At 52.7% G+C, this 23,222-nt stretch overlaps 1 protein-coding gene across 1 annotated transcript in view; it reads left to right on the top strand.

Moving 5' to 3' along the window:
* LOC139235595 (large neutral amino acids transporter small subunit 2-like) overlaps nt 1-23,222 on the top strand; it is a 119,973-nt gene that overhangs the window by 18,605 nt on the left and 78,146 nt on the right. The window contains exons 2-3 of the mRNA XM_070866629.1: nt 3,429-3,633; nt 6,109-6,260. Of these exons, the coding sequence (XP_070722730.1) occupies nt 3,429-3,633; nt 6,109-6,260 (357 nt within the window). The remainder of the gene's footprint in view (nt 1-3,428; nt 3,634-6,108; nt 6,261-23,222) is intronic.

The following is a 23,222-nucleotide window of genomic DNA, read 5'->3' on the forward strand; positions in this document are numbered from 1 at the left end:
TCTCCCTCTCCCTCCCCCCCTTCTCTCTCTCTCACACGTGTTGCTGTGCTGGTTCACTCAGACCTGCAACATCCGCTTTCACTTCCTCTCCCCTGACTCGGAGCTTCCTCTTCACACGTGAGGTTGCCAAGTCCACTAACTCAATAACTGCTGGCTCTGCACCTAGCCAACTTTGCCAGTGTGGCTCCCAGCACCTCATAGAATCACAGAAATTTACAGCACGGAGGGAGGCCATTCGGCCCATCATGTCCGTGCCGGCCGACCAAGAGCTACCCAGCCTAATCCCACTTTCCCGCTCTCGATCCGTAGCCCTGTAGGTTACAGCACTTCAGGGGCACATCCAGGTACTTTTTAAATGTGGTGAGGGTTTCTGCCTCTACCACCCTTTCAGGCAGTGAGTTCCACCCCAGACCCCTACCGCCCTCTGGGTGAAGAAATTTCCCCTCAAATCCCCTCTAAACCTCCCCACAATTACTTTAAATCTATGCCTCCTGGTTGTTGACCCCCCCTGCTAAGGGAAACAGGTCCTTCCTATCCACTCTATCCAGGCCCCTCATCATTTTATACACCTCAATCAGGTCTCCCCTCAGCCTCCTCTGTTCCAAAGAAAACAACCCCAGCCTATCCAATCTTTCCCCATCGCTAAAATTCTCCAGTCCCGGCAACATCCTCGTAAATCTCTTACCCTCTCCAGTGCGATCACATCCTTCCTGTAATGTGGTGACCAGAACTGTGCACGCAGTACTCCAGCTGTGGCCTAACCAGTGTTTTATACAGTTCAAGCATAACTCCCCCTGCTCTTGTATTCTGTGCCTCGGCTAATAAAGGCAAATGTTCCGTATGCCTTCTTAACCACCTTATCCACCTGGCCTGCTACCTTCAGGGATCTGTGGACCTGCACTCTAAGGTCTGTCATTAACTCTCTCTTGGTTACAAACACACAAGTCACTGGCTTTTCCAAATGAATATTGTTCCGATTAGTCACCAGACCCATTCTCCCCCACAGCCACAGCCTGTCTACTCCCCCAGTTGCCCCGGCAACCAAGTGACTCCTTAATTGTAGGCAGTGAATTTCTATAACCTATTAGTAATCCGTGCAAGGCCCCCCCCACTGATTCAAAATAGTTTACCCTGAGCCCCTGAAGGTTGTGGGTTCAGGACCTTGAGCACATAAATCTACTCTGACATTCCAGTGCAGTACTGAGGGAGTGCCGCACTGTCGGAGGGGCAGTACTGAGGGAGAGCCGCACTGTCGGAGGGGCAGTACTGAGGGAGCGCCGCACTGTCGGAGGGGCAGTACTGAGGGAGCGCCGCACTGTCGGAGGGGCAGTACTGAGGGAGCGCCGCACTGTCGGAGGGGCAGTGCTGAGGGAGCGCCGCACTGTCGGAGGGGCAGTACTGAGGGAGCGCCGCACTGTCGGAGGGGCAGTACTGAGGGAGCGCCGCACTGTCGGAGGGGCAGTACTGAGGGAGCGCCGCACTGTCGGAGGGGCAGTGCTGAGGGAGCGCCGCACTGTCGGAGGGGCAGTACTGAGGGAGCGCCGCACTGTTGGAGGGGCAGTACTGAGGGAGTGCTGCACTGTCGGAGGGGCAGTACTGAGGGATCTCTCAGGTGGGCGTAAAAGATCCCACGGCCACTATTTGGAAGAAGAGCAGGGGGAGTTATCCCCGGTGTCCTGGGGCCAATATTTATCCCTCAATCATAACATCATTAAAAAAAACACATTGCTGTGTGTGGGAGCTTGCTGTGTGCAAATTGGCCGCTGAGTTTCCCACAATACAACAGTGACTACACTCCAAAAGTGCTTCATTGGCTGAAAGGTGCTATATAAATACAGATATTTCGCTCTTAGTTAGTGAATTTTTATAAACTATTTTTAATTTAGTGTAAGGCTCCCCCACTGATTCCAAAGCGTTTAGCTGCTGCAGCTCCGAGCCCCACTCGGAGCAGGAAGGGCCCAGGTTCCAACTTTCTCCCGCCTCCCACCCTCCCTTGCCCAGTGCTGAGTGTGAGGTGATCCCCTCCCAGCCAGGGGCGTGTGGTAGGAGGGTTACAATTGGGTCTCTGCAATTCTGGACTGCAGTACTTGGCTTTCTCAGCACAGACTGATATATTCCCAAGTCAAGACGGTGTGTGACTTGGAGGGAAACGTAGAGGTGGTGAAGTTCCTCCGCCCCCTGCCTCAGCTCATCCGCTGCTGAAGCCCTCATCCATGACTTTGTTACCACGAGACTTGACTATCCCAGCGCACTCCTGGCTGGCCTCCCACACTACCCGACGTAAACTGGAGGTGATCCAAAACTCGGCTGCCCCCGTGTCCTAACTCGCACCAAGTCCCGCTCACCCATCACCACCTGTGCTCGCTGCCCTGTGTCCTAACTCGCACCAAGTCTCACTCACCCATCACCCTCTGTGCTCGCTGTCCTGTATCCTAACTCGCACCAAGTCCCGCTCACCCATCACCCCCTGTGCTCGCTGCCCCGTGTCCTAACTCGCACCAAGTCCCACTCACCCATCACCCCCTGTGCTCGCTGCCCTGTGTCCTAACTCGCACCAAGTCCCGCTCACCCATCACCCCCTGTGCTCACTGCCCCGTGTCCTAACTCGCACCAAGTCCCGCTCACCCATCACCCCCTGTGCTCGCTGCCCCGTGTCCTAACTCGCACCAAGTCCCGCTCACCCATCACCCCCTGTGCTCACTGCCCCGTGTCCTAACTCGCACTGAGTCCCACTCACCCATCACCCCCCTGTGCTCGCTGCCCCGTGTCCTAACTCGCACCCAGTCCCGCTCACCCATCACCCCCTGTGCTCACTGCCCCGTGTCCTAACTCGCACCAAGTCCCGCTCACCCATCACCCCCTGTGCTCGCTGCCCCGTGCCCTGCCCCGTGCCCTAACTCGCACCCAGTCCCGCTCACCCATCACCCCCTGTGCTCACTGACCTACATTGGCTTCCGGTTAAGCAATGCCTCGATTTTCAAAATACTCATCCTTGTTTACAAATCCCTCCATGGCCCTCGCCCCCTCCCTATCTCTGTAATCTCCTCCAGCCCCACAACCCCCCGAGATGTCTGCGCTCCTCTAATTCTGCCCCCCTGAGCATCCCTGGTTATAATCGCTCCACCATCGGTGGCCGTGCCTTCTGTTGCCTGGGCCCCAAGCTCTGGAACTCCCTCCCTAAACCTCTCCGCCTCTCTACCTCTCTCTCCTCCTTCAAGACGCTCCTTAAAACCCACCTCTCTGACCAAGCTTCCTGCGCTAATTTCTCCTTATGCGGCTCGATGTTAATTTTTATAAAATCTCATAACACTCCTGTGAAGTGCCGTGGGACGTTACACTACGTTGAAGGCCGCTATATAGATACAAGTTGTTGTTGTTGCTCTGGGTCTCACGTTCCCCCCCCCCCCCCTCTCTCGCTCTGTTTTCAGGGAACATCATCGGCTCCGGGATTTTCGTCTCCCCGAAGGGCGTGATGGAGAACGCCGGCTCGGTGGGGCTGGCTCTGATTGTTTGGATCATCACCGGGTTCATCACTGCCATCGGGGCCTTGTGTTACGCCGAACTGGGCGTCACCATCCCCAAATCGGGAGGGGACTACTCCTATGTCAAGGACATCTTCGGCGGGCTGGCAGGGTAAGGTCACGGCACTGAACTTTCACCTCCCCGGGGAGGGGAGAACCGGGTAGTCAAGTCCAGCCCCAGAGGAGGCGGGGCAGGGTTGAAGGCCTCCTCTTTCTATTGGAGGGACTGGGTAGGGGACGGTCGGTCAAACACTGACCTTTCACCCTGCAGGACTTGGGGTCAAATCTAGTCCCAGACACTCTGATGAGAGACTTGTCCACAAATCTACAAGATGCACTGCAGCAACTCGGCAGAGCTTCTTCGGCAGCACCTCCCAAACCCGCGACCTCTATTATGTATGAAGAGTCGGACTGAACACTGTTTGAGCTCAAAGTAAAGTGTGACCGTAGTCTTTTATTGCAGGTCGCCAGAGCGCCTCTCCAACCTGTGACGCCTCCTTAAGTACCTGTGCTCCCAAGGGATTATGGGATCCCTTGGGACTTCAGGGGATGAGCCCTCTGGTGGCTGTACAAGGTATATACTTTTACAATATGTAACATCTACCCTCTAGAAGGACAAGGGGCAGCAGGCGCATGGGAACACCACCTCCTCCACGTTCCCCTCCCAGTCACACACCATCCCGACTTGGAAATATATCGGCCGTTCCTTCATCGTCGCTGGGTCACAATCCTGGAACTCCCTCCCTAACAGCACTGTGGGAGCACCTTCACCACACGGACTGCAGCGGTTCAAGAAGGCGGCTCACCACCACCTTCTCCAGGGGCAATTAGGGATGGGCAATAAATGCCGGGGGGGGAGGGGGCCTGGCCAGCGACGCCCACATCTGGAACAAATTTTAAAAAGCCTGATTGTCTAGGGTCTCCCCTTGCCCGTTCGGTTTCTAGCTCGGTGCGTCGAACTGTCTGAACTTGGTTGACCCAGAACATGAGAAATAGGAGCAAGAGTCTTCTCCTCCATTCAATGTGATCACGGCTGATCTTCGACATCAACTCCACTTTCCCGCTTGATCTCCCGATCCCTTGATTCCGCTAGATTCCAAAAATCTATCGATCTCGGCCTTGAATATACTCAAAGACTGAGCCTCCCCAGCCCTCTGAGGCAGAGAATTCCAAAGATTCACCCCCCTCTGAGTGAAGAAATTTCTCCTCATCTCAGTCCTAAATGGCCGAGCCCTTATCCTGAGACTGTGTGACCCCTGGTTCTAGACTCCCCAGCCCCGGGGGAAATATCCTCTCAGCATCTACCCTGTCGATCCCCTTCAGAATCTTGTATGTTTCAATGAGATCATCTCTCATTCTTCTAAACTCCAGAGAGTATCGGCCCGTTCTACACAATCTCTGCTCATAGGACAATCCCTCTCATCCCAGGAATCAGTCTGGTGAACCTTCTTTACCCCGCCTCCAAGGCAAGTATATCCTTCCTTGGATAAGGAGACCCAAACTGTGCACAATACTCCAGGTGTGGTCCCACCAAGGCCCTGTACGATTGTAGCAAGACCTCCTTACTCTGATACTCCATCCCCCCTTGCAGTAAAGGACAATGTGCCATGTGTCTTCCCCATTGCTTGCTGTACCTGCATGCTCGCTTTCTGTGTTTCTTGCACAAGGGACACCCCAAATCTCCCTCAACACCAACATTTCAAAGTTTCTCACCATTTTAAAAGACATTCTGTTTTTCTATTCTTCCGACCAAAGTGACTAACCTCACATTTCCCCACGTTATACTCCATCTGCCTCCTTACTGCCCACTCACTCAGTCTATCTATATCCCTTTGTAGACGCTTTGTGTTCTCCTCACAGCTTACTGTCCCACCGAGCTTTGTATCATCAGCAAACTTGGATACATTACACTCGGTCCCTTCATCTCGGTCATCGATATAGATTGTAAATAGCTGAGGCCCCAGCACTGATCCTCGCGACACTCCACGAGTTACCGCCTGCCAACCTGAAAATGATCCGTTTATCCCTACTCTCTGTTTTCTGTCCGTTAACCAATCCTCTACCCATGCGAATACACTACCTCCAATCCCATGAGCCCTTATCTCGCGTAATAATAATCTTTTACGTGGGCACCTTATCGAATGCCTTGTTGGAATCCAAATATACTACATCCACTGGTTCCCCTTTATCTACCCTGCTAGTTACATGCTCAAAGGTTCGGAAAGGATTGTCCTCCTTGGGTCATTCCAATAGGTTGCACGGGTTGAGATATACAGAGATTAACGGGGTTTAATGGGTGGGCTATGGGGCCCAGGCAGACCACCGTTTGGTACGATGGCCCCTCCAGGTTCATGCGAACCGACGGGATTGAAGCCTGTTCTGATTTTCAATTGGTTGGTACGAGCAGCAATTGAACCAGGGTTGGGGTGGGGGAGTGGGGAGTGGGGAGCCAGCTCTGGTTTTCCTTGCTTGGTGCGAGGGGCCGGGGGGGGGGGGGAGGCAGGGTGGCTGCGGGTGGGGGTCTCGTGGCCTGCGCCGGTTGCCCTCGCTGACTGGCTGACCCGTCTCGCCTTTCGTCTGTGCACAGGTTCCTGCGGCTGTGGATCGCCGTGCTGGTCATCTACCCCACCAACCAGGCCGTCATTGCCCTCACCTTCTCCAACTACGTGCTGCAGCCCCTCTTCCCCACCTGCTTCGCCCCGGAACTGGGGCTCCGACTCCTGGCCGGCGTCTGCCTGTGTGAGTACTCGTGGTCGGGAATCGGCGCCTGAGCCTGCGGGTTCGGAACCCTGACCGGGAACACCCCTCAACTCTCCCGACTCCCGCTCCTCCCCTCCCTATTCCCCCTCCTCTCCCCGCCCCCCTACTCACGCTCCTCCTCCCACCCTCCCCACTCCCCCTCCCCTCCTACTCCTCCCCACCCCCCCCCAACTCTCCCGACTCCCGCTCCTCCCCTCCCTATTCCTCCTCCCCTCCCTGCTCCCCTACTCACGCTCCTCCTCCCACCCTCCCCACTCCCCCTCCCCTCCTACTCCTCCCCACCCCCCCCAACTCTCCCGACTCCCGCTCCTCCCCTCCCTATTCCCCCTCCTCTCCCTGCCCCCTACTCACGCTCCTCCTCCCACCCTCCCCACTCCCCCTCCCCTCCTACTCCTCCCCACCACCCCCAACTCTCCCGACTCCCGCTCCTCCCCTCCCTATTCCACCTCCTCTCCCCGCCCCCCTACTCACGCTCCTCCTCCCACCCTCCCCACTCCCCCTCCCCTCCTACTCCTCCCCACCCCCCCCCCCAACTCTCCCGCCTCCCGCTCCTCCCCTCCCTATTCCTCCTCCCCTCCCTATTCCCCCTCCTCTCCCCATCCTCCTACTCCCGCTCCTCCCCTCCCTACACCCCCTCCTCTCCCCGCCCCCCCCCTACTCACGCTCCTCCTCCCACCCTCCCCACTCCCCCTCCCCTCCTACTCCTTCCCACTCCCCTCCTACTCCTTCCCACCCCCCTCAACTCTCCCGACTCCCGCTCCTCCCCTCCCTATTCCCCCTCCTCTCCCTGCCCCCCTACTCACGCTCCTCCTCCCACCCTCCCCACTCCCCCTCCCCTCCTACTCCTCCCCACCCCCCCCCCAACTCTCCCGACTCCCGCTCCTCCCCTCCCTATTCCCCCTCCTCTCCCCGCCCCCCTACTCACGCTCCTCCTCCCACCCTCCCCACTCCCCCTCCCCTCCTACTCCTCCCCACCCCCCCCCAACTCTCCCGCCTCCCGCTCCTCCCCGCCCTATTCCTCCTCCCCTCCCTATTCCCCCTCCTCTCCCCGCCCCACCTACTCGCGCTCCCCCCCCCCCGCAAACTCTCCCTACTCCCGCTCCTCCCCTCCCTATTCCCCCTCCTCTCCCCCCTCCCCACTCCCCCTCCCCTCCTACTCCTCCCCACCCCCCCAACTCTCCCTACTCCCGCTCCTCCCCTCCCTATTCCTCCTCCCCTCCCTATTACCCCTCCTCTCCCCATCCTCCTACTCCCGCTCCTCCCCTCCCTACACCCCCTCCTCTCCCCGCCCCCCTACTCACACTCCTCCTCCCACCCTCCCCACTCCCCCTCCCCTCCTACTCCTCCCCACCCCCCCCAACTCTCCCGACTCCCGCTCCTCCCCTCCCTATTCCTCCTCCCCTCCCTATTACCCCTCCTCTCCCCATCCTCCTACTCCCACTCCTCCCCTCCCTACACCTCCTCCTCTCCCTGCCCCCTTACTCACGCTCCTCCCCCCACTCCCCACTCCCCCCTCCTACTTCTCCCCCCACCCTCCCCACTCCGCCTCCCCTCCCCTCCCCTCCTACTCCTCCCCCTCCTCCCTCCACCCTCCCTACTCCCCTTCCCATAGCTCAGTGAGTCTGTAACTGTACAGAGTCAGCAAGGTAAGGGGTCACTCACTGTAACTGTACAGAGTCACTGTTTATTCAGGGTAAGGGTCACTCACTGTAACTGTACAGAGTCACTGTTTATTCAGGGTAAGGGTCACTCACTAACTGAACAGAGTCACTGTTTATTCAGGGTAAGGGTCACTCACTAACTGTACAGAGTCACTGTTTATTCAGGGTAAGGGTCACTCACTGTAACTGTACAGAGTCACTGTTTATTCAGGGTAAGGGTCACTCACTAACTGAACAGAGTCACTGTTTATTCAGCGTAAGGGTCACTCACTGTAACTGTACAGAGTCACTGTTTATTCAGGGTAAGGGTCACTCACTGTAACTGTACAGAGTCACTGTTTATTCAGGGTAAGGGTCACTCACTAACTGTACAGAGTCACTGTTTATTCAGGGTAAGGGTCACTCACTGTAACTGTACAGAGTCACTGTTTATTCAGGGTAAGGGTCACTCACTAACTGAACAGAGTCACTGTTTATTCAGGGTAAGGGTCACTCACTAACTGTACAGAGTCACTGTTTATTCAGGGTAAGGGTCACTCACTGTGTAACTGTACAGAGTCACTGTTTGTTCAGGGTAAGGGTCACTCACTAACTGTACAGAGTCACTGTTTGTTCAGGGTAAGGGTCACTCTCTAACTGTACAGAGTCACTGTTTGTTCAGGGTAAGGGTCACTCACTGTAACTGTACAGAGTCACTGTTTGTTCAGGGTAAGGGTCACTCTCTGTAACTGTACAGAGTCACTGTTTGTTCAGGGTAAGGGTCACTCACTAACTGTACAGAGTCACTGTTTGTTCAGGGTAAGGGTCACTCACTAACTGTACAGAGTCACTGTTTGTTCAGGGTAAGGGTCACTCACTAACTGTACAGAGCTATTGTTTATTCAGGGTAAGGGTCACTCACTAACTGTACAGAGCTATTGTTTATTCAGGGTAAGGGTCACTCACTAACTGAACAGAGTCACTGTTTATTGTGGTACATTGGCGCGCACTGAGATGAAAAGGATAAAAGGTTGAACACATTTTTGCATTCTTTCTTTAACCTGTCGTCACGGCTAGACTTGGGATTGCCAATTTTGGCTGGACGCTTCATCGCGTGACCTCGTGCTTCAAACGCCCTGCGCCCCCCCTTCTCCCCCAGGCTCCGGCCTTTGGTTGCCTGACACGTCCATCCTCCTGATGCCCAACCCCCCACGCTGATTGGCTTTCGAACAGAACTCTTCGTTACTGTAATGTATGCTCAAAGGTTTGTGGAGCTGTTGAGGTGGGAGGGGCTTAGCCAGTCACGTGATGTTCACAAGACTCAATAAAGCCCCAGCCAGTTGGGTTCGGGGGATCCACGATGGGGCAGGTGGTTGTGAGCCTGGTGGATGAACTGGTAATGTGTCGTGTGATCGTTAAACCTTTGCTAATAAACCAACTGGTTCTTAATAGCAATGTGTTGCTATGAATTCTTAAGCAAAGAACCCATGAAGCAAATACATTACTGTTTCCCCATTGGATAATCCTCCACTGTCAGTCACACAGGTGTGCCTTTCATTGATGGCTACGTCTCAGTGGGCAGCACTCTCGCCTCTGAGTCAGAAGGTTGGGGGTTCAAGTCCCACCCCAGGGACTTGAGCACATATATCTAGGTTGACACTCCCAGTGCAGTGCTGAGGGAGCGCCGCACTGTCAGATGAGACGTTCAACTGAGGCCCCGTCTGCTCTCTCAGGTGGGTGTGAAACATCCCATTTCACTACTTCGAAGAAGAGCAGGGGAGTTATCTCCCAGTGCCCTGCCCAATATTTATCCCTCAATCAACGTATAAAAAAACCAGATTATCTGGTCATTATCACGTTGTTGTTTGTGGGAGCTTGCTGTGCGCAAATTGGCTGCCGCGTTTTCCCACATTACAACAGTGACTGCACTCCAAAAGTACATCATTGGCTGTAAAGTGCTTTGGGACGTCTGGTGGTTGTAAGACCGCCCTAAGTGGAGGAAGTGCATCCGGGAGGGCGCTGAGCACCTCGAGCCTCGTCGCCGAGAGCGTGCAGAGACCAAGCGCAGGCAGCGGAAGGAGCGTGCGGCAAACCAGTCCCACCCACCCCTTCCCTCACCTGCGACAGAGACTGTAATTCCCGTATTGGACTGTTCAGTCACCTGAGAACTCACTTCAGGAGTGGAAGCAAGTCTTTCCAAATGGTGCAGAAGGGAGGGATTCAAATTCCTGGGACATTGGAACCGGTTCTGGGGGAGGTGGGACCAGTACAAACCGCACGGTCTGCACCTGGGCAGGATCGGAACCAATGTCCGAGGGGGAGTGTTTGCTAGTGCTGTTGGGGAGGAGTTAAACTAATATGGCAGGGGGATGGGAACCTATGCAGGGAGACAGAGGGAAGTAGAAGGGGGGCAGAAGCAAAAGATAGAAAGGAGAATAGTAAAAGTGGAGGGCAGAGAAACCCAAGGTAAAAAGCAACAAGGGCCACATTACAGCAAGATTCAAAAGGCTCAAAGTGTGTTAAAAAGACAAGCTTGAAGGCTCTGTGCCTCATGCGAGGAGTATTCGGAATAAGGTGGAAGAATTAACTGCGCAGATAGCAGTTAACGGTTACGATGGAGACATGGCTCCAGGGTGACCAAGGCTGGGAACTCAACATCCAGGGATATTCAGCATTTAGGAAGGATAGACAGAAAGGAAAAGGAGGCGGGGTGGCGTTGCTGGTTAAAGAGGAAATTAATGCAATAGTAAGGAAGGACATTAGCTTGGGTGATGTGGAATCGGTATGGGTGGAGCTACGGAATACCAAAGGGCAGAAAACACTAGTGGGAGTTGTGTACAGACCTCCAAACAGTAGTAGAGAGGTTGGGGACAGCATCAAACAAGAAATAAGGGATGTGTGCAATAAAGGTACAGCAGTAATCATGGGTGACTTTAATCTACATATAGATTGGGCTAACCTAACTGGTAGCAATGCGGTGGAGGAGGATTTCCTGGAGTGTATTTGGGATGGTTTTCTAGACCAGTATGTCGAGGAACTAACCAGGGAGCTGGCCATCCTAGACTGGGTGATGTGTAATGAGAAGGGACTAATTAGCAATCTTGTTGTGCGAGGCCCCTTGGGGAAAAGTGACCATAATATGGTAGAATTCCTTATTAAGGTGGAAACTGACAAAGTTAATTCGGAAACTAGGGTCCTGAACTTAAGGAAAGGTAACTTCGATGGTATGAAACGTGAATTGGCTAGAATAGACTGGCAGAGAATACTTAAAGGGTTGATGGTGGATAGGCAATGGCAAACATTTAAAGATCACATGGATGAACTTCAGCAATTGTACATTCCTGTCTGGAGTAAAAATAAAACAGGGAAGGTGGCTCAACCGTGGTTAACAAGGGAAATTAAGGATAGTATTAAAGCCAATGAAGAGGCATATAAATTGGCCAGAAAAAGCAACAAACCTGAGAACGGAGAAATTTAGAATTCAACAGAGGAGGACTAAGGGTTTAATTAGGAGGGGGAAAATAGAGTACGAGAGGAAGCTTGCAGGGAACATAAAATTTGAGTGCAAAAGCTTCTATAAATATGTGAAGAGAAAAAGATTAGTGAAGACAAACGTAGGTCCCTTGCAGTCGGACACAGGTGAATTTATAATGGGGAACAAAGAAATGGCAGACCAATCGAACAAATACTTCGGTTCTGTCTTCACGAAGGAAGACACAAATAACCTTCCGGATGTACTAGGGGACCGAGGGTCAAGTGAGAAGGAGGAACTGAAAGATATCCTTATTAGGTGGGAAATTGTGTTAGGGAAATTGATGGGATTAAAGGCTGATAAATCCCCAGGGCCTGATAGTCTGCATTCCAGAGTACTTAAGGAAGTGGCCCTAGAAATAGTGGATGCATTGGTGATCATTTTCCAACAATCAATCGACTCTGGATCAGTTCCTATGAACTGGAGGGTAGCTAATGTAACGCCACTTTTTTTTTTAAAAAGGAGGGAAAGAGAAAGCAGGTAATTATAGACCGGTTAATTTGACATCAGTAGTGGGAAAAATGTTGGAATCAATCATGAAGGATGAAATAGCAGCGCATCTGGAAAGCAGTGACAGGATCGGTCCAAGTCAGCATGGATTTATGAAAGGGAAATCATGCTTGATGAATCTTCTGGAATTTTTTGAGGATATAGCTAGTAGAGTGGACAAGGGAGAACCAGTGGATGTGGTGTATTTGGACTTTCAAAGGGCTTTTGACAAGGTCCCGCATAAGAGATTTTGTGCAAAATTAAAGCGCATGGTATTGGGGGTAATGTACTGACATGGATAGAGAACTGGTTGGCAGACAGGAAGCAGAGAATCGGGATAAACGGGTCCTTTTCAGAATAGCAGGCAGTGACTAGTGGGGTGCCGCAGGGCTCAGTGCTGGGACCCCAGCTCTTTACAATATACATTAATGATTTGGATGAAGGAATTGAGTGTAATATCTCCAAGTTTGTGGATGACACTAAACTGGGTGGCGGTGTGAGCTGTGAGGAGGATGCTAAGAGGCTGCAGGGTGACTTGGACAGGTTAGGTAAGTGGGCAAATATATGGCAGATGCAGTATAATGTGGATAAATGTGAGGTTATCCACTTTGGTGCAAAAACACGAAGGCAGAATATTATCTGAATGGCGGCAGATTAGGAAAAGGGGAGGTGCAACGAGACCTGGGTGTCATGGTTCATCAGTCAAATGGTATGTTGGCCTTCATAGCGAGGGGATTTGAGTATAGGAGCAGGGAGGTCTTACTGCAGTTGTACAGGGCCTTGGTGAGGCCTCACCTGGAATATTGTGTACAGTTTTGGTCTCCTAATCTGAGGAAGGACGTTCTTGCTATTGAGGGAGTGCAGCGAAGGTTCACCAGACTGATTCCCGGGATGGCAGGACTGACATATGAGGAGAGACTGGATGGAATGAGCCTGTATTCACTGAAGTTTAGAAGGGTGAGCGGGGATCTCATAGAAACATATAAAATTCTGACGGGACTGGACAGGTTAGATGCAGGAAGAATGTTCCCGATGTTGGGGAAGTCCAGAACCAGGGGACACAGTCTTAGGATAAGGGGTAGGCCATTTAGGACTGAGATGAGGAGAAACTTCTTCACTCAGAGAGTTGTGAACCTGTGGAATTCCCTGCCGCAGAGAGTTGTTGAGGCCAGTTCATTGGATATATTCAAGAGAGAGTTAGATATGGCCCTTACGGCTAAAGGGATCAAGGGGTATGGAGAGAAAGCAGGAAAGGGGTACTGAGGTGAATGATCAGCCATGATCTTATTGAATGGTGGTGCAGGCTCGAAGGGCCGAATGGCCTACTCCTGCACCTATTTTCTATGTTTCTATGTTTTCCTTGATTCCGAGGGACCGACTATGATGATGAGGATGGTTGTGAAAGGTGCTATATAAATGCAAGTCTTTCCTTCTGTTCTTTCATCCTCCCTCTCTCCAATAATTTATAATTCATAAACACACATTTTCAGAGAAAATGAAATAAATCCCACTGATCTTTTTAACACAGGCCCCTCCCAACCCCCAATATTTTTCTCACTACAGATTGGTCTTTAATTCCTGAGACTCCAGGGCAGTCCAGGAGGGCCTGGTGATGCGAGCTAGGCCGCAGGGTCTGCCAGTGTAGGGTCTGGCTGGGCGATGCTCACCTCGCAGTTGCCCCGGTATGCTGTGTGCCCTGTAAGTGGGTCAGAGGAAATGATCATCTGCGGTCAGCGTCGTGCACAAGGTTGCGTGTCTGGGGCCCAAACCAGCTACAACTGGTTTTCCAGGGACTTGTTATTGAGCAAGTGCTGACTGGGCAGAATCTGGGCAACTGAGAGCGAGAGAGAATCAGAGTGGCCGGGAGAGGGGGGGGGATGAGAAAGAGTGGGGGGGAGAGGGGATCAGAGAGAGGGAATGAGAGAATCAGAGAGAGAGAGGGGGGGGGAATGAGGGAGGGGGAATCAGAGAGAGAGAGAGAGAGAGAATCTGAGATGGGGGGATGAGGGAGAGAGAATCAGAGAGAGAGGGGGGGAATGAGGATGGAAGAATCAGAGAGGAAGAGAGAGAGAGAATGAGTGAGAGAATCAGAGAGGGGGGGGATGAGGAAGGGAGAATCAGAGAGAGAGAGAGAGAGAGAGGGGGGGTGGGGGGAGGGAGAGAATCTGTGTGTGAGAGAGAGAGAGAGAGAGAGAGAGAATCTGTGTGTGAGAGAGAGAGAGAGAATCTGTGTGAGAGAGAGAGAGAGAGAGAGAGAGAGAATCTGTGTGTGTGAGAGAGAGAGAGAGAGAGAGAATCTGTGTGTGTGAGAGAGAGAGAGAGAATCTGTGTGTGAGAGAGAGAGAGAGAGAGAGAGAGAGAGAGAGAATCCGTGTGTGAGAGAGAGTGAGAGAGAGAGAAAATCTGTGTGTGTGAGAGAGAGAGAGAATCTGAGAGAGAGAGAGAATCTGTGTGTGTGTGAGAGAGAGAGAGAGAGAGAGAATCTGTGTGTGAGAGAGAGAGAGAATCTGTGTGTGAGAGAGAGAGAGAATCTGTGTGAGAGAGAGAGAGAATCTGTGTGTGAGAGAGAGAGAGAATCTGTGTGTGAGAGAGAGAGAGAATCTGTGTGTGAGAGAGAGAGAGAATCTGTGTGTGAGAGAGAGAGAGAGAGAGAATCTGTGTGTGAGAGAGAGAGAGAGAGAGAGAGAGAGAGAGAGAGAGAGAGAGAATCTGAGATAGGGGGGAAGAGAGAGAATCTGAGAGAGGGAGAGAATCTGAGAGAGGGGGAGGGGGAGAGAGAGAATATCAGAGAGGGAGGGGGAAGAGAGAGAATCAGAGAGCGAGAGGGGGAGAGGAGCTAAATTAAAACATAGGACATCAAAAGGTAGTAATCTCGGGATTGCTACCAGTGCCACGTGCTAGTCAGAGTAGGAATCGCAGGATAGCACAGATGAATACATGGCTTGAGCAGTGGTGCAGCAGGGAGGGATTCAAATTCCTGGGGCATTGGAACCGGTTCTGGGGGAGGTGGGACCAGTACAATCCGGACCGTCTGCACCTGGGCAGGACCGGAACCAATGTCCGAGGGGGAGTGTTTGCTAGTGCTGTTGGGGAGGAGTTAAACTAATATTGCAGGGGGATGGGAACCTATGCAGGGAGTCAGAGGGAAACAAAAAGGCGACAAAAGCAAAAGACAGAAAGGAGATGAGTAAAAGTGGAGGGCAGAGAAACCCAAGGCAAAAAGGAAAAAGGGCCACTGAATGTAAAGGGGCTGCAGGAGGGGTCAAAACTAAAAATCATGGTTTAAAAACTAGTATTAAAACACTCTACCTAAACGCACGCAGCATTCGAAATAAGGTAAATGAGTTGACGGCACAAATCATTACAAATGGGTATGATTTGGTGGCCATTACAGAAACGTGGTTGCAGGGTGGCCAAGACTGGGAATTAAACATACAGGGGTATCTGACGATTCGGAAAGATAGACAAGAAGGGAAAGGAGGTGGGGTAGCTCTGTTAATAAAGGATGATACCAGGGCAGTTGTGAGAGACGATATTGGCTCGAATGAACAAAATGTTGAATCATTGTGGGTGGAGATTAGAGATAGTAAGGGGAAAAAGTCACTGATGGGTGTAGTTTATAGGTCCCCAAATAATAACTTCACGGTGGGGCGGGCAATAATCAAGGGAATAATGGAGGCATGTGAAAAAGGAACGGCAGTAATCATGGGGGATTTTAACTTGCATATCGATTGGTCAAATCAAATCACACGGGGTAGCCTGGAGGAGGAATTCATAGAATGCATACGGGATTGTTTCTTAGAACAGTATGCTACAGAACCTACAAGGGAGCAAGCTATCTTAGATCTGGTCCTGTGTAATGAGACAGGAATAATAAACGATCTCCGAGTAAAAGATCTTCTCGGAATGAGTGATCACAGTATGGTTGAATTTGTAATACAGATTGAGGATGAGGAAGTAGTGTCTCAAACGAGCATACTATGCTTAAACAAAGGGGACTACAGTGGGATGAGGGCAGAGTTGGCTAAAGTAGACTGGAAACACAGACTAAACGGTGGCACAATTGAGGAACAGTGGAGGACTTTTAAGGAGCTCTTTCATAGTGCTCAACAAAAATATATTCCAGTGAAAAAGAAGGGCGGTAAGAGAAGGGATAACCAGCCGTGGATAACCAAGGAAATAAAGGAGAGTATCAAATTAAAAACCAATGCATATAAGGTGGCCAAGGTTAGTGGGAAAATAGAAGATTGGGAAAATGTTAAACGACAGCAAAGAATGACTAAGAAAGCAATAAAGAAAGGAAAGATAGATTACGAAGGTAAACTTGCGCAAAACATAAAAACGGATAGTAAAAGCTTTTACAGATATATAAAATGGAAAAGAGTGATTAAAGTAAATGTTGGTCCCTTAGAAGATGAGAAGGGGGATTTAATAATGGGAAATGTGGAAATGGCTGAGACCTTAAACAATTATTTTGCTTCGGTCTTCACAGTGGAAGACACAGAAACCATGCCAGAAATTGCTGGTCACAGGAATGTGGGAAGGGAAGACCTTGAGATAATCACTATCACTAGGCGGGTAGTGCTGGACAGACTAATGGGACTCACGGTAGACAAGTCCCCTGGTCCTGATGAAATGCATCCCAGGGTATTAAAAGAGATGGTGGAAGTTATAGCAGATGCATTCATTATAATCTACCAAAATTCTCTGGACTCTGGGGAGGTACCAGCGGATTGGAAAGCAGCTAATTTAATGCCTCTGTTTACAAAAGGGGGCAGACAAAAGGCAGGTAACTATAGGCCAGTTAGTTTAACATCTGTAGTGGGGAAAATGCTTGAAACTATATATCATTAAGGAAGAAATAGCGGGACATCTAGATAGGAATAGTGCAATCAAGCAGACGCAGCATGGATTCATGAAGGGGAAATCATGTTTAACTAATTTACTGGAATTCTTTGAGGATATAACGAGCATGGTGGATAGAGGTGTACCGATGGATGTGGTGTATTTAGATTTCCAAAAGGCATTCGATAAGGTGCCACACAAAAGGTTACTGCAGAAGATGAAGGTACGTGGAGTCAGAGGAAATGTATTAGCATGGATCAAGAATTGGCTGGCGAACAGAAAGCAGAGAGTCGGGATAAATGGGTCCTTTTCGGGTGGTTGGAAATCGGTGGTTAGTGGTGTGCCACAGGGATCGGTGCTGGGACCACAACTGTTTACAATATACATAGATGACCTGGAAGAGGGGACAGAGTTTAGTGTAACAAAATTTTCAGATGACACAAAGATTAGTGGGAAAGCGGGTTGTGTAGAGGACACAGAGAGGCTGCAAAGAGATTTAGATAGGTTAAGCGAATGGGCTAAGGTTTGGCAGATGGAATACAATGTCGGAAAGTGTGAGGTCATCCACCTTGGGGGGGGGGGAAAAAAACAGTAAAAGGGAATATTATTTGAATGGGGAGAAATTACAACATGCTGTGGTGCAGAGGGACCTGGGGGTCCTTGTGCATGAATCCCAAAAAGTTAGTTTGCAGGTGCAGCAGGTAATCAGGAAGGCGACTGGAATGTTGGCCTTCATTGCGAGAGGGATGGAGTACAAAAGCAGGGAGGTCCTGCTGCAACTGTACAGGGTATTGGTGAGGCCGCACCTGGAGTACTGCGCGCAGTTTTGGTCACCTTACTTAAGGAAAGATATACTAGCTTTGGAGGGGGTACAGAGACGATTCACGAGGCTGATTCCGGAGATGAGGGGGTTACCTTATGATGATAGATTGAGTAGACTGGGTCAGAAGGATGAAGGGTGATCTTATAGAAACATTTAAAATAATGAAAGGGATAGACAAGATAGAGGCAGAGAGGTTGTTTCCACTGGTCGGGGAGACTAGAACTAGGGGGCACAGCCTCAAAATACGGGGGAGCCAATTTAAAACCGAGTTGAGAAGGAATTTTTTCTCCCAGAGGGTTGTGAATCTGTGGAATTCTCTGCCCAAGGAAGCAGTTGAGGCTAGCTCATTGAATGTATTCAAGTCACAGATAGATAGATTTTAACCAATAAGGGAATTAAGGGTTATGGGGAGCGGGCGGTAAGTGGAGCTGAGTCCACGGCCAGATCAGCCATGATCTTGTTGAATGGCTGAGCAGACTCGAGGGGCTAGATGGCCTACTCCTGTCCCTAATTCTTATGTTCTTGTGTTCTTATCAGAGAGAGAGAGAATCAGAGAGAATCAGAGAGAATCAGAGAGAATCAGAGAGGGAGAGGAGAGGGAGAATCGGGGGGGGAGAGAGAATCAGAGAGAGGGAAAGGGAGAGAGAATCAGAGGTGGAGGGGGAGAGAGGGAGAATCAGAGAGGGGGAGAGGGAGAATCGGAGGGAGAGAGAGGGGGGGAGAGAGAGAATCTGAGGGAGAGAATCAGAGAGGTGGAGGGGGAGAGAGAGATGGAGAATCAGAGAGAGAGGTGGAGGGGGAGAGAGAATCTGAGAGAGAGAGATTCTGAGAGAGGGGGGGGAGAGAGAGAGAGAGAGAGAGAGAGAGAGTGGAGGGAGAGAGAATCGAGAGAGAGAGAGAGAGAAGAGAGATATCAGAGGGGGAGAGAGAGAGAATCAGAGAGAGAATCTGAGGGGGAGGGGGAGGGGGAGAGAGCGGGGGGAGAGAGAGATTCTGAGAGAGCGAGAGAGATTCTGAGAGAGAGAGAGAGAGGTGAGGGAGAGAGAGAGAGAGAGAGAGAGAGAGAGATCTGAGGTGGGGGGGGGGGGGGGGGAGAGAAAATTTGAGGGAGGGAGAATTGGGAGAGAGAGAGAGGAGAGAGAGAGAGAGAGGGAGACCAGACTACAGAGAGAAGGAGGGAGGGAGAGAGGGAGAGGAATGAGAGAGAGAAAGAGGCAGAGCGAGAGATAACGAGTCAGTATGCTGGTTAAAGCCCAGGCAGGCAGTCCCCGTGACTTTGAAGGGCTGTGTTGTTGTGTTAAGGATCTGGAGCAGATGTGCGTGCGGTTCGGGAAACACGCACACAGCTGCTTTGTAAAAACATCTGCGACTGGGCCAAGAGGGCAGCCCATGGAACAAAGCCTGAGAAACACGGGTCCAGACCTGTGCTGAATACAGCAGGCATGTCCTGTTTACCGGGGTCCGGCAGGGTTTAACCCCTTCACTTCAGACTACTGCTGTTATTTCCACAGTCTGTAAATTTAAAGATACAATCGATTTCCTTTCCCGATATCTCTCTCCACCACCCCCCCGCCACTCCTCAAACAAGGAAAAGTTGCCATTACCCAATCGCACCATTCTTCTTTGTGAGTGGCCAGCGTCAGTGAGGCTATTCCACCATGCGAGGCAACACAGCAGAGCCCGACACATTGCTCATTTTTCTGGCCGAGGGGGGCAGTGGATTGTGATCAGGAGCATGCTGATTATTTCTCTAGTCTTCCCCCCCCCCCCCCCCCGGTCTAATTCATTGGGGACTAACGCCATTTGTAGCCCCCCCCCCCCCCCCCCCCGACCCTCTACTGCCCATCCCGACCTGGGATTGGCTCACTCCAGTACAACAACAACTACTCGGATTTGTAGAGCACCTTTTAACATAGTGAAACATCCCAAGATGCTTCACAGGAGTATTATGTGATTTAAAATTTGACACCGAGCTCCATAGATAGATATTATCGCAGGTGACTAAAAGCTTGGTCAGTGAGGTAGGTTTTAAGGAGCGTCTTGAAGGAGGAGAGAGAGGTCGAGAGGTGGAGAGGTTTAGGGAGGGAGTTCCAGAGCTTGAGGCCCAGGCAACAGAAGGCACGGCCACCGATGGTGGAGCGATTATAATCAGGGATGCTCAGGGGGGCGGAATTAGAGGAGTGCAGATATCTCTGGGTGGGGGGGGGGGGGGGCTGGAGGAGATTACAGAGATAGGGAGGGGGCGAGGGCCATGGAGGGATTTGCAAACAAGGATGAGAATTTTGAAATCCAGGCATTGCTTAACCGGGAGCCAATGTAGGACAGTGAGCACAGAGAGTGATGGGTGAGCGGGACTTGGTGCGAGTTAGGACACGGGGCAGTGAGCACAGGGGGTGATGGGTGAGCGGGACTCGGTGCGAGTTAGGACACGGGGCAGTGAGCACAGGGGGTGATGGGTGAGCGGGACTCGGTGCGAGTTAGGACACGGGGCAGTGAGCACAGGGGGTGATGGGTGAGCGGGACTTGGTGCGAGTTAGGACACGGGGCAGCGAGCACAGGGGTGATGGGTGAGTGGGACTCGGCGCGAGTTAGGACACGGGGCAGTGAGCACAGGGGGTGATGGGTGAGAGGGACTCGGTGCGGGTTAGGACACGGGGCAGTGAGCACAGGGGGTGATGGGTGAGCGGGACTGGGTGTGAGTTAGGACACGGGGCAGCGAGCACAGGGGGTGATGGGTGAGTGGACTGGGTGTGAGTTAGGACACGGGGCAGTGAGCACAGGGGGTGATGGGTGAGTGGGACTGGGTGCGAGTTAGGACACGGGGCAGTGAGCACAGGGGGTGATGGGTGAGCGGGACTTGGTGTGAGTTAGGACACGGGGCAGTGAGCACAGGGGGTGATGGGTGAGCGGGACTCGGCGCGAGTTAGAACACGGGGCAGCGAGCACAGGGGGTGATGGGTGAGCGGGACTCGGTGCGAGTTAGGACACGGGGGCAGCCGAGTTTTGGATCACCTCTAGTTTACGTCGGGTAGAATGTGGGAGGCCGTCCAGGAATGCGTTGGAATAGTCAAGTCTGGAGGTCACAAAGGCATGGGCGAGGGCTTCAGCAGCGGATGAGCTGAGACGGGGGCTGGAGACTGGGAGGTGGAAATAGGCGGTGTTAGTTATGCTGTGGACATGTGGTCGAGAGCTCACTTCAGGGTCAAAGGTTGCGAAAGGTCTGGTTCAGCCTCAGACAGGTGTTGGGAGAGGGATGGAGTCAGTGTCTCGGGAACGCAGTTCATGGCGGAGGGACCGAAAACAATGGCTTTGGTCTTCCCGATATTGAATGGGAGGAAATGGAACCTGGAATCTTCCTGCTGTGGGTGGGGCTGAGTATCAATTGTAGCCCCCCCCCCCGCCCCCTGCTCCCACATCGGATCAGTTCACACGGGGCAGGATCAGAGGCACTGACTGCAGTTTGGGATCTTGGGAGGCAACGGGAAGCGATTGATGCTTCCATTTCTTCACAACCCAACCCCCTCCTTCCTCACAGTCTTGGCCGGGCAGAGGAAAGAGAGCGATTTGAGGTCGGGGAGGGGGGGGATGTGATGCAGTCTCAGGTTAAATAAACGGGGAGGTACTCTGAAATGCTGAAATCTTGCACTCTCGCCTCTGAGTCAGACAGTGGTGGGTTTGACCCCCACTCCAGAGACCCAGGCCCCATAATCCAGGGCCCTCACTCCCAGTGCAGTGCTGAGGGAGTGCCGCACTGTCGGAGGGGCAGTACTGAGGGAGTGCCGCACTGTCGGAGGGGCAGTGCTGAGGGAGCGCCGCACTGTTGGAGGGGCAGTGCTGAGGGAGTGCCGCACTGTTGGAGGGGCAGTACTGAGGGAGCGCCGCACTGTTGGAGGGGCAGTGCTGAGGGAGTGCCGCACTGTCGGAGGGGCAGTACTGAGGGAGCGCCGCACTGTCGGAAGCTACGACTTTCGGATGAGACGTTAAACCGAGGCCCCGTCTGCGCTCTCAGGTGGATGTAAAAGATCCCATGGCCACTATTTTGAAGAAGAGCAGGGGGAGTTATCCCCGGGGTCCTGGGGCCAATATTTATCCCTCAATCAACAGAACAAAAAAACAGATTATCTGGGTCATTATCACATTGCTGTGTGTGGGAGCTTGCTGTGCGCAAATTGGCGTTTCCCACAATACACCAGTGACTGCACTCCAAAAGTACTTCATTGGCTGGAAAGCGCTTTGAGACGTCCGGTGAAAGGTGCTATATAAATGCAAGTCTTTCTTTCATTGCGGTTTGTGGGATCTTGCCCTGCGCAAATTGACTGCCGCGTTTCCTACGTTACGACAGTGACTAAACTTTTCTTTTTAAAGTACTACTTTGACTGTACAGTCCTTTGGGACATCCTGAGGGGCTACAATGTTCTCCCGCTCTCTCGCCCTCTCGCCCTCTCGCGCTCTCGCTCTCTCTCGCCCTCTCTCGCCCTCTCGCCCTCTCGCCCTCTCTCGCGCTCTCTCGCCCTCTCGCCCTCTCGCCCTCTCGCCCTCTCGCGCTCTCGCGCTCTCTCGCTCGCTCTCTCTCGCCCGTGAAGGAGAGGCAGTGGGTCTCGCTCCGACGGGATGGAGAGCCAGGGACCCACCACCCCCCCCCCCCACCCCGAGCGCCCAGCTCGCTGGCGAGTCCAAGGTGACGGGGGCAAGGTCTGCCAGACGTGGCAGTCGCCCGCCTGCTGCTTATCACCCTCTCCCTCCCTCCTCCCCGTGGTATTTACGGCCTCTTTCGAAAGCTCCCAGTTGCTCCTCCAGCTCCTTGGCTCAAGGTGAACCAATTCAGGCTCCCTGCCACCTCTGCAGCAGGCGGAATTGTTAACCCTCGAGATGTTGTCGCTCGAGATTCCCCCCCCCCCCCCATCCACCTCCTGTCATGGTATCGTCCCGTTTCCCCCCCCCCCCCCCTCTCTCCTGTCATGGTATCGTCCCGTTCCCTCTCTCTCCTGTCATGGTATCGTCCCGTTCCCTCTCTCCTGTCATGGTATCGTCCCGTTCCCTCTCTCTCCTGTCATGGTATCGTCCCGTTCCCTCTCTCCTGTCATGGTATCGTCCCATTTCCCCCCCCCCCCCCCCCCCTCTCTCCTGTCATGGTATCGTCCCGTTCCCTCTCTCTCCTGTCATGGTATCGTCCCGTTTCCCCCCCCCCCCTCTCTCCTGTCATGGTATCGTCCCGTTCCCTCTCTCCTGTCATGGTATCGTCCCGTTTCCCCCCCCCCCCCCCTCTCCTGTCATGGTATCGTCCCGTTTCCCCCCCCCCCCCCCCCCCCCCTCTCCTGTCATGGTATCGTCCCATTTCCCCCCCCCCCCCCCCCCCATCCACCTCCTGTCATGGTATCGTCCCGTTCCCTCTCTCCTGTCATGGTATCGTCCCGTTCCCTCTCTCCTGTCATGATATTGTCCCGTTCCCTCTCTCTCCTGTCATGGTATTGTCCCGTTCCCTCTCTCCTGTCATGGTATCGTCCCGTTCCCTCTCTCCTGTCATGGTAGCGTCCCGTTCCCTCTCTCCTGTCATGATATTGTCCCGTTCCCCCTCTCTCCTGTCATGGTATTGTCCCGTTCCCCCTCTCTCC

Source organism: Pristiophorus japonicus, chromosome 23 (assembly GCF_044704955.1).
Source record: "Pristiophorus japonicus isolate sPriJap1 chromosome 23, sPriJap1.hap1, whole genome shotgun sequence".
In the NCBI taxonomy this organism is placed as follows: Eukaryota; Metazoa; Chordata; class Chondrichthyes; family Pristiophoridae; genus Pristiophorus; species Pristiophorus japonicus.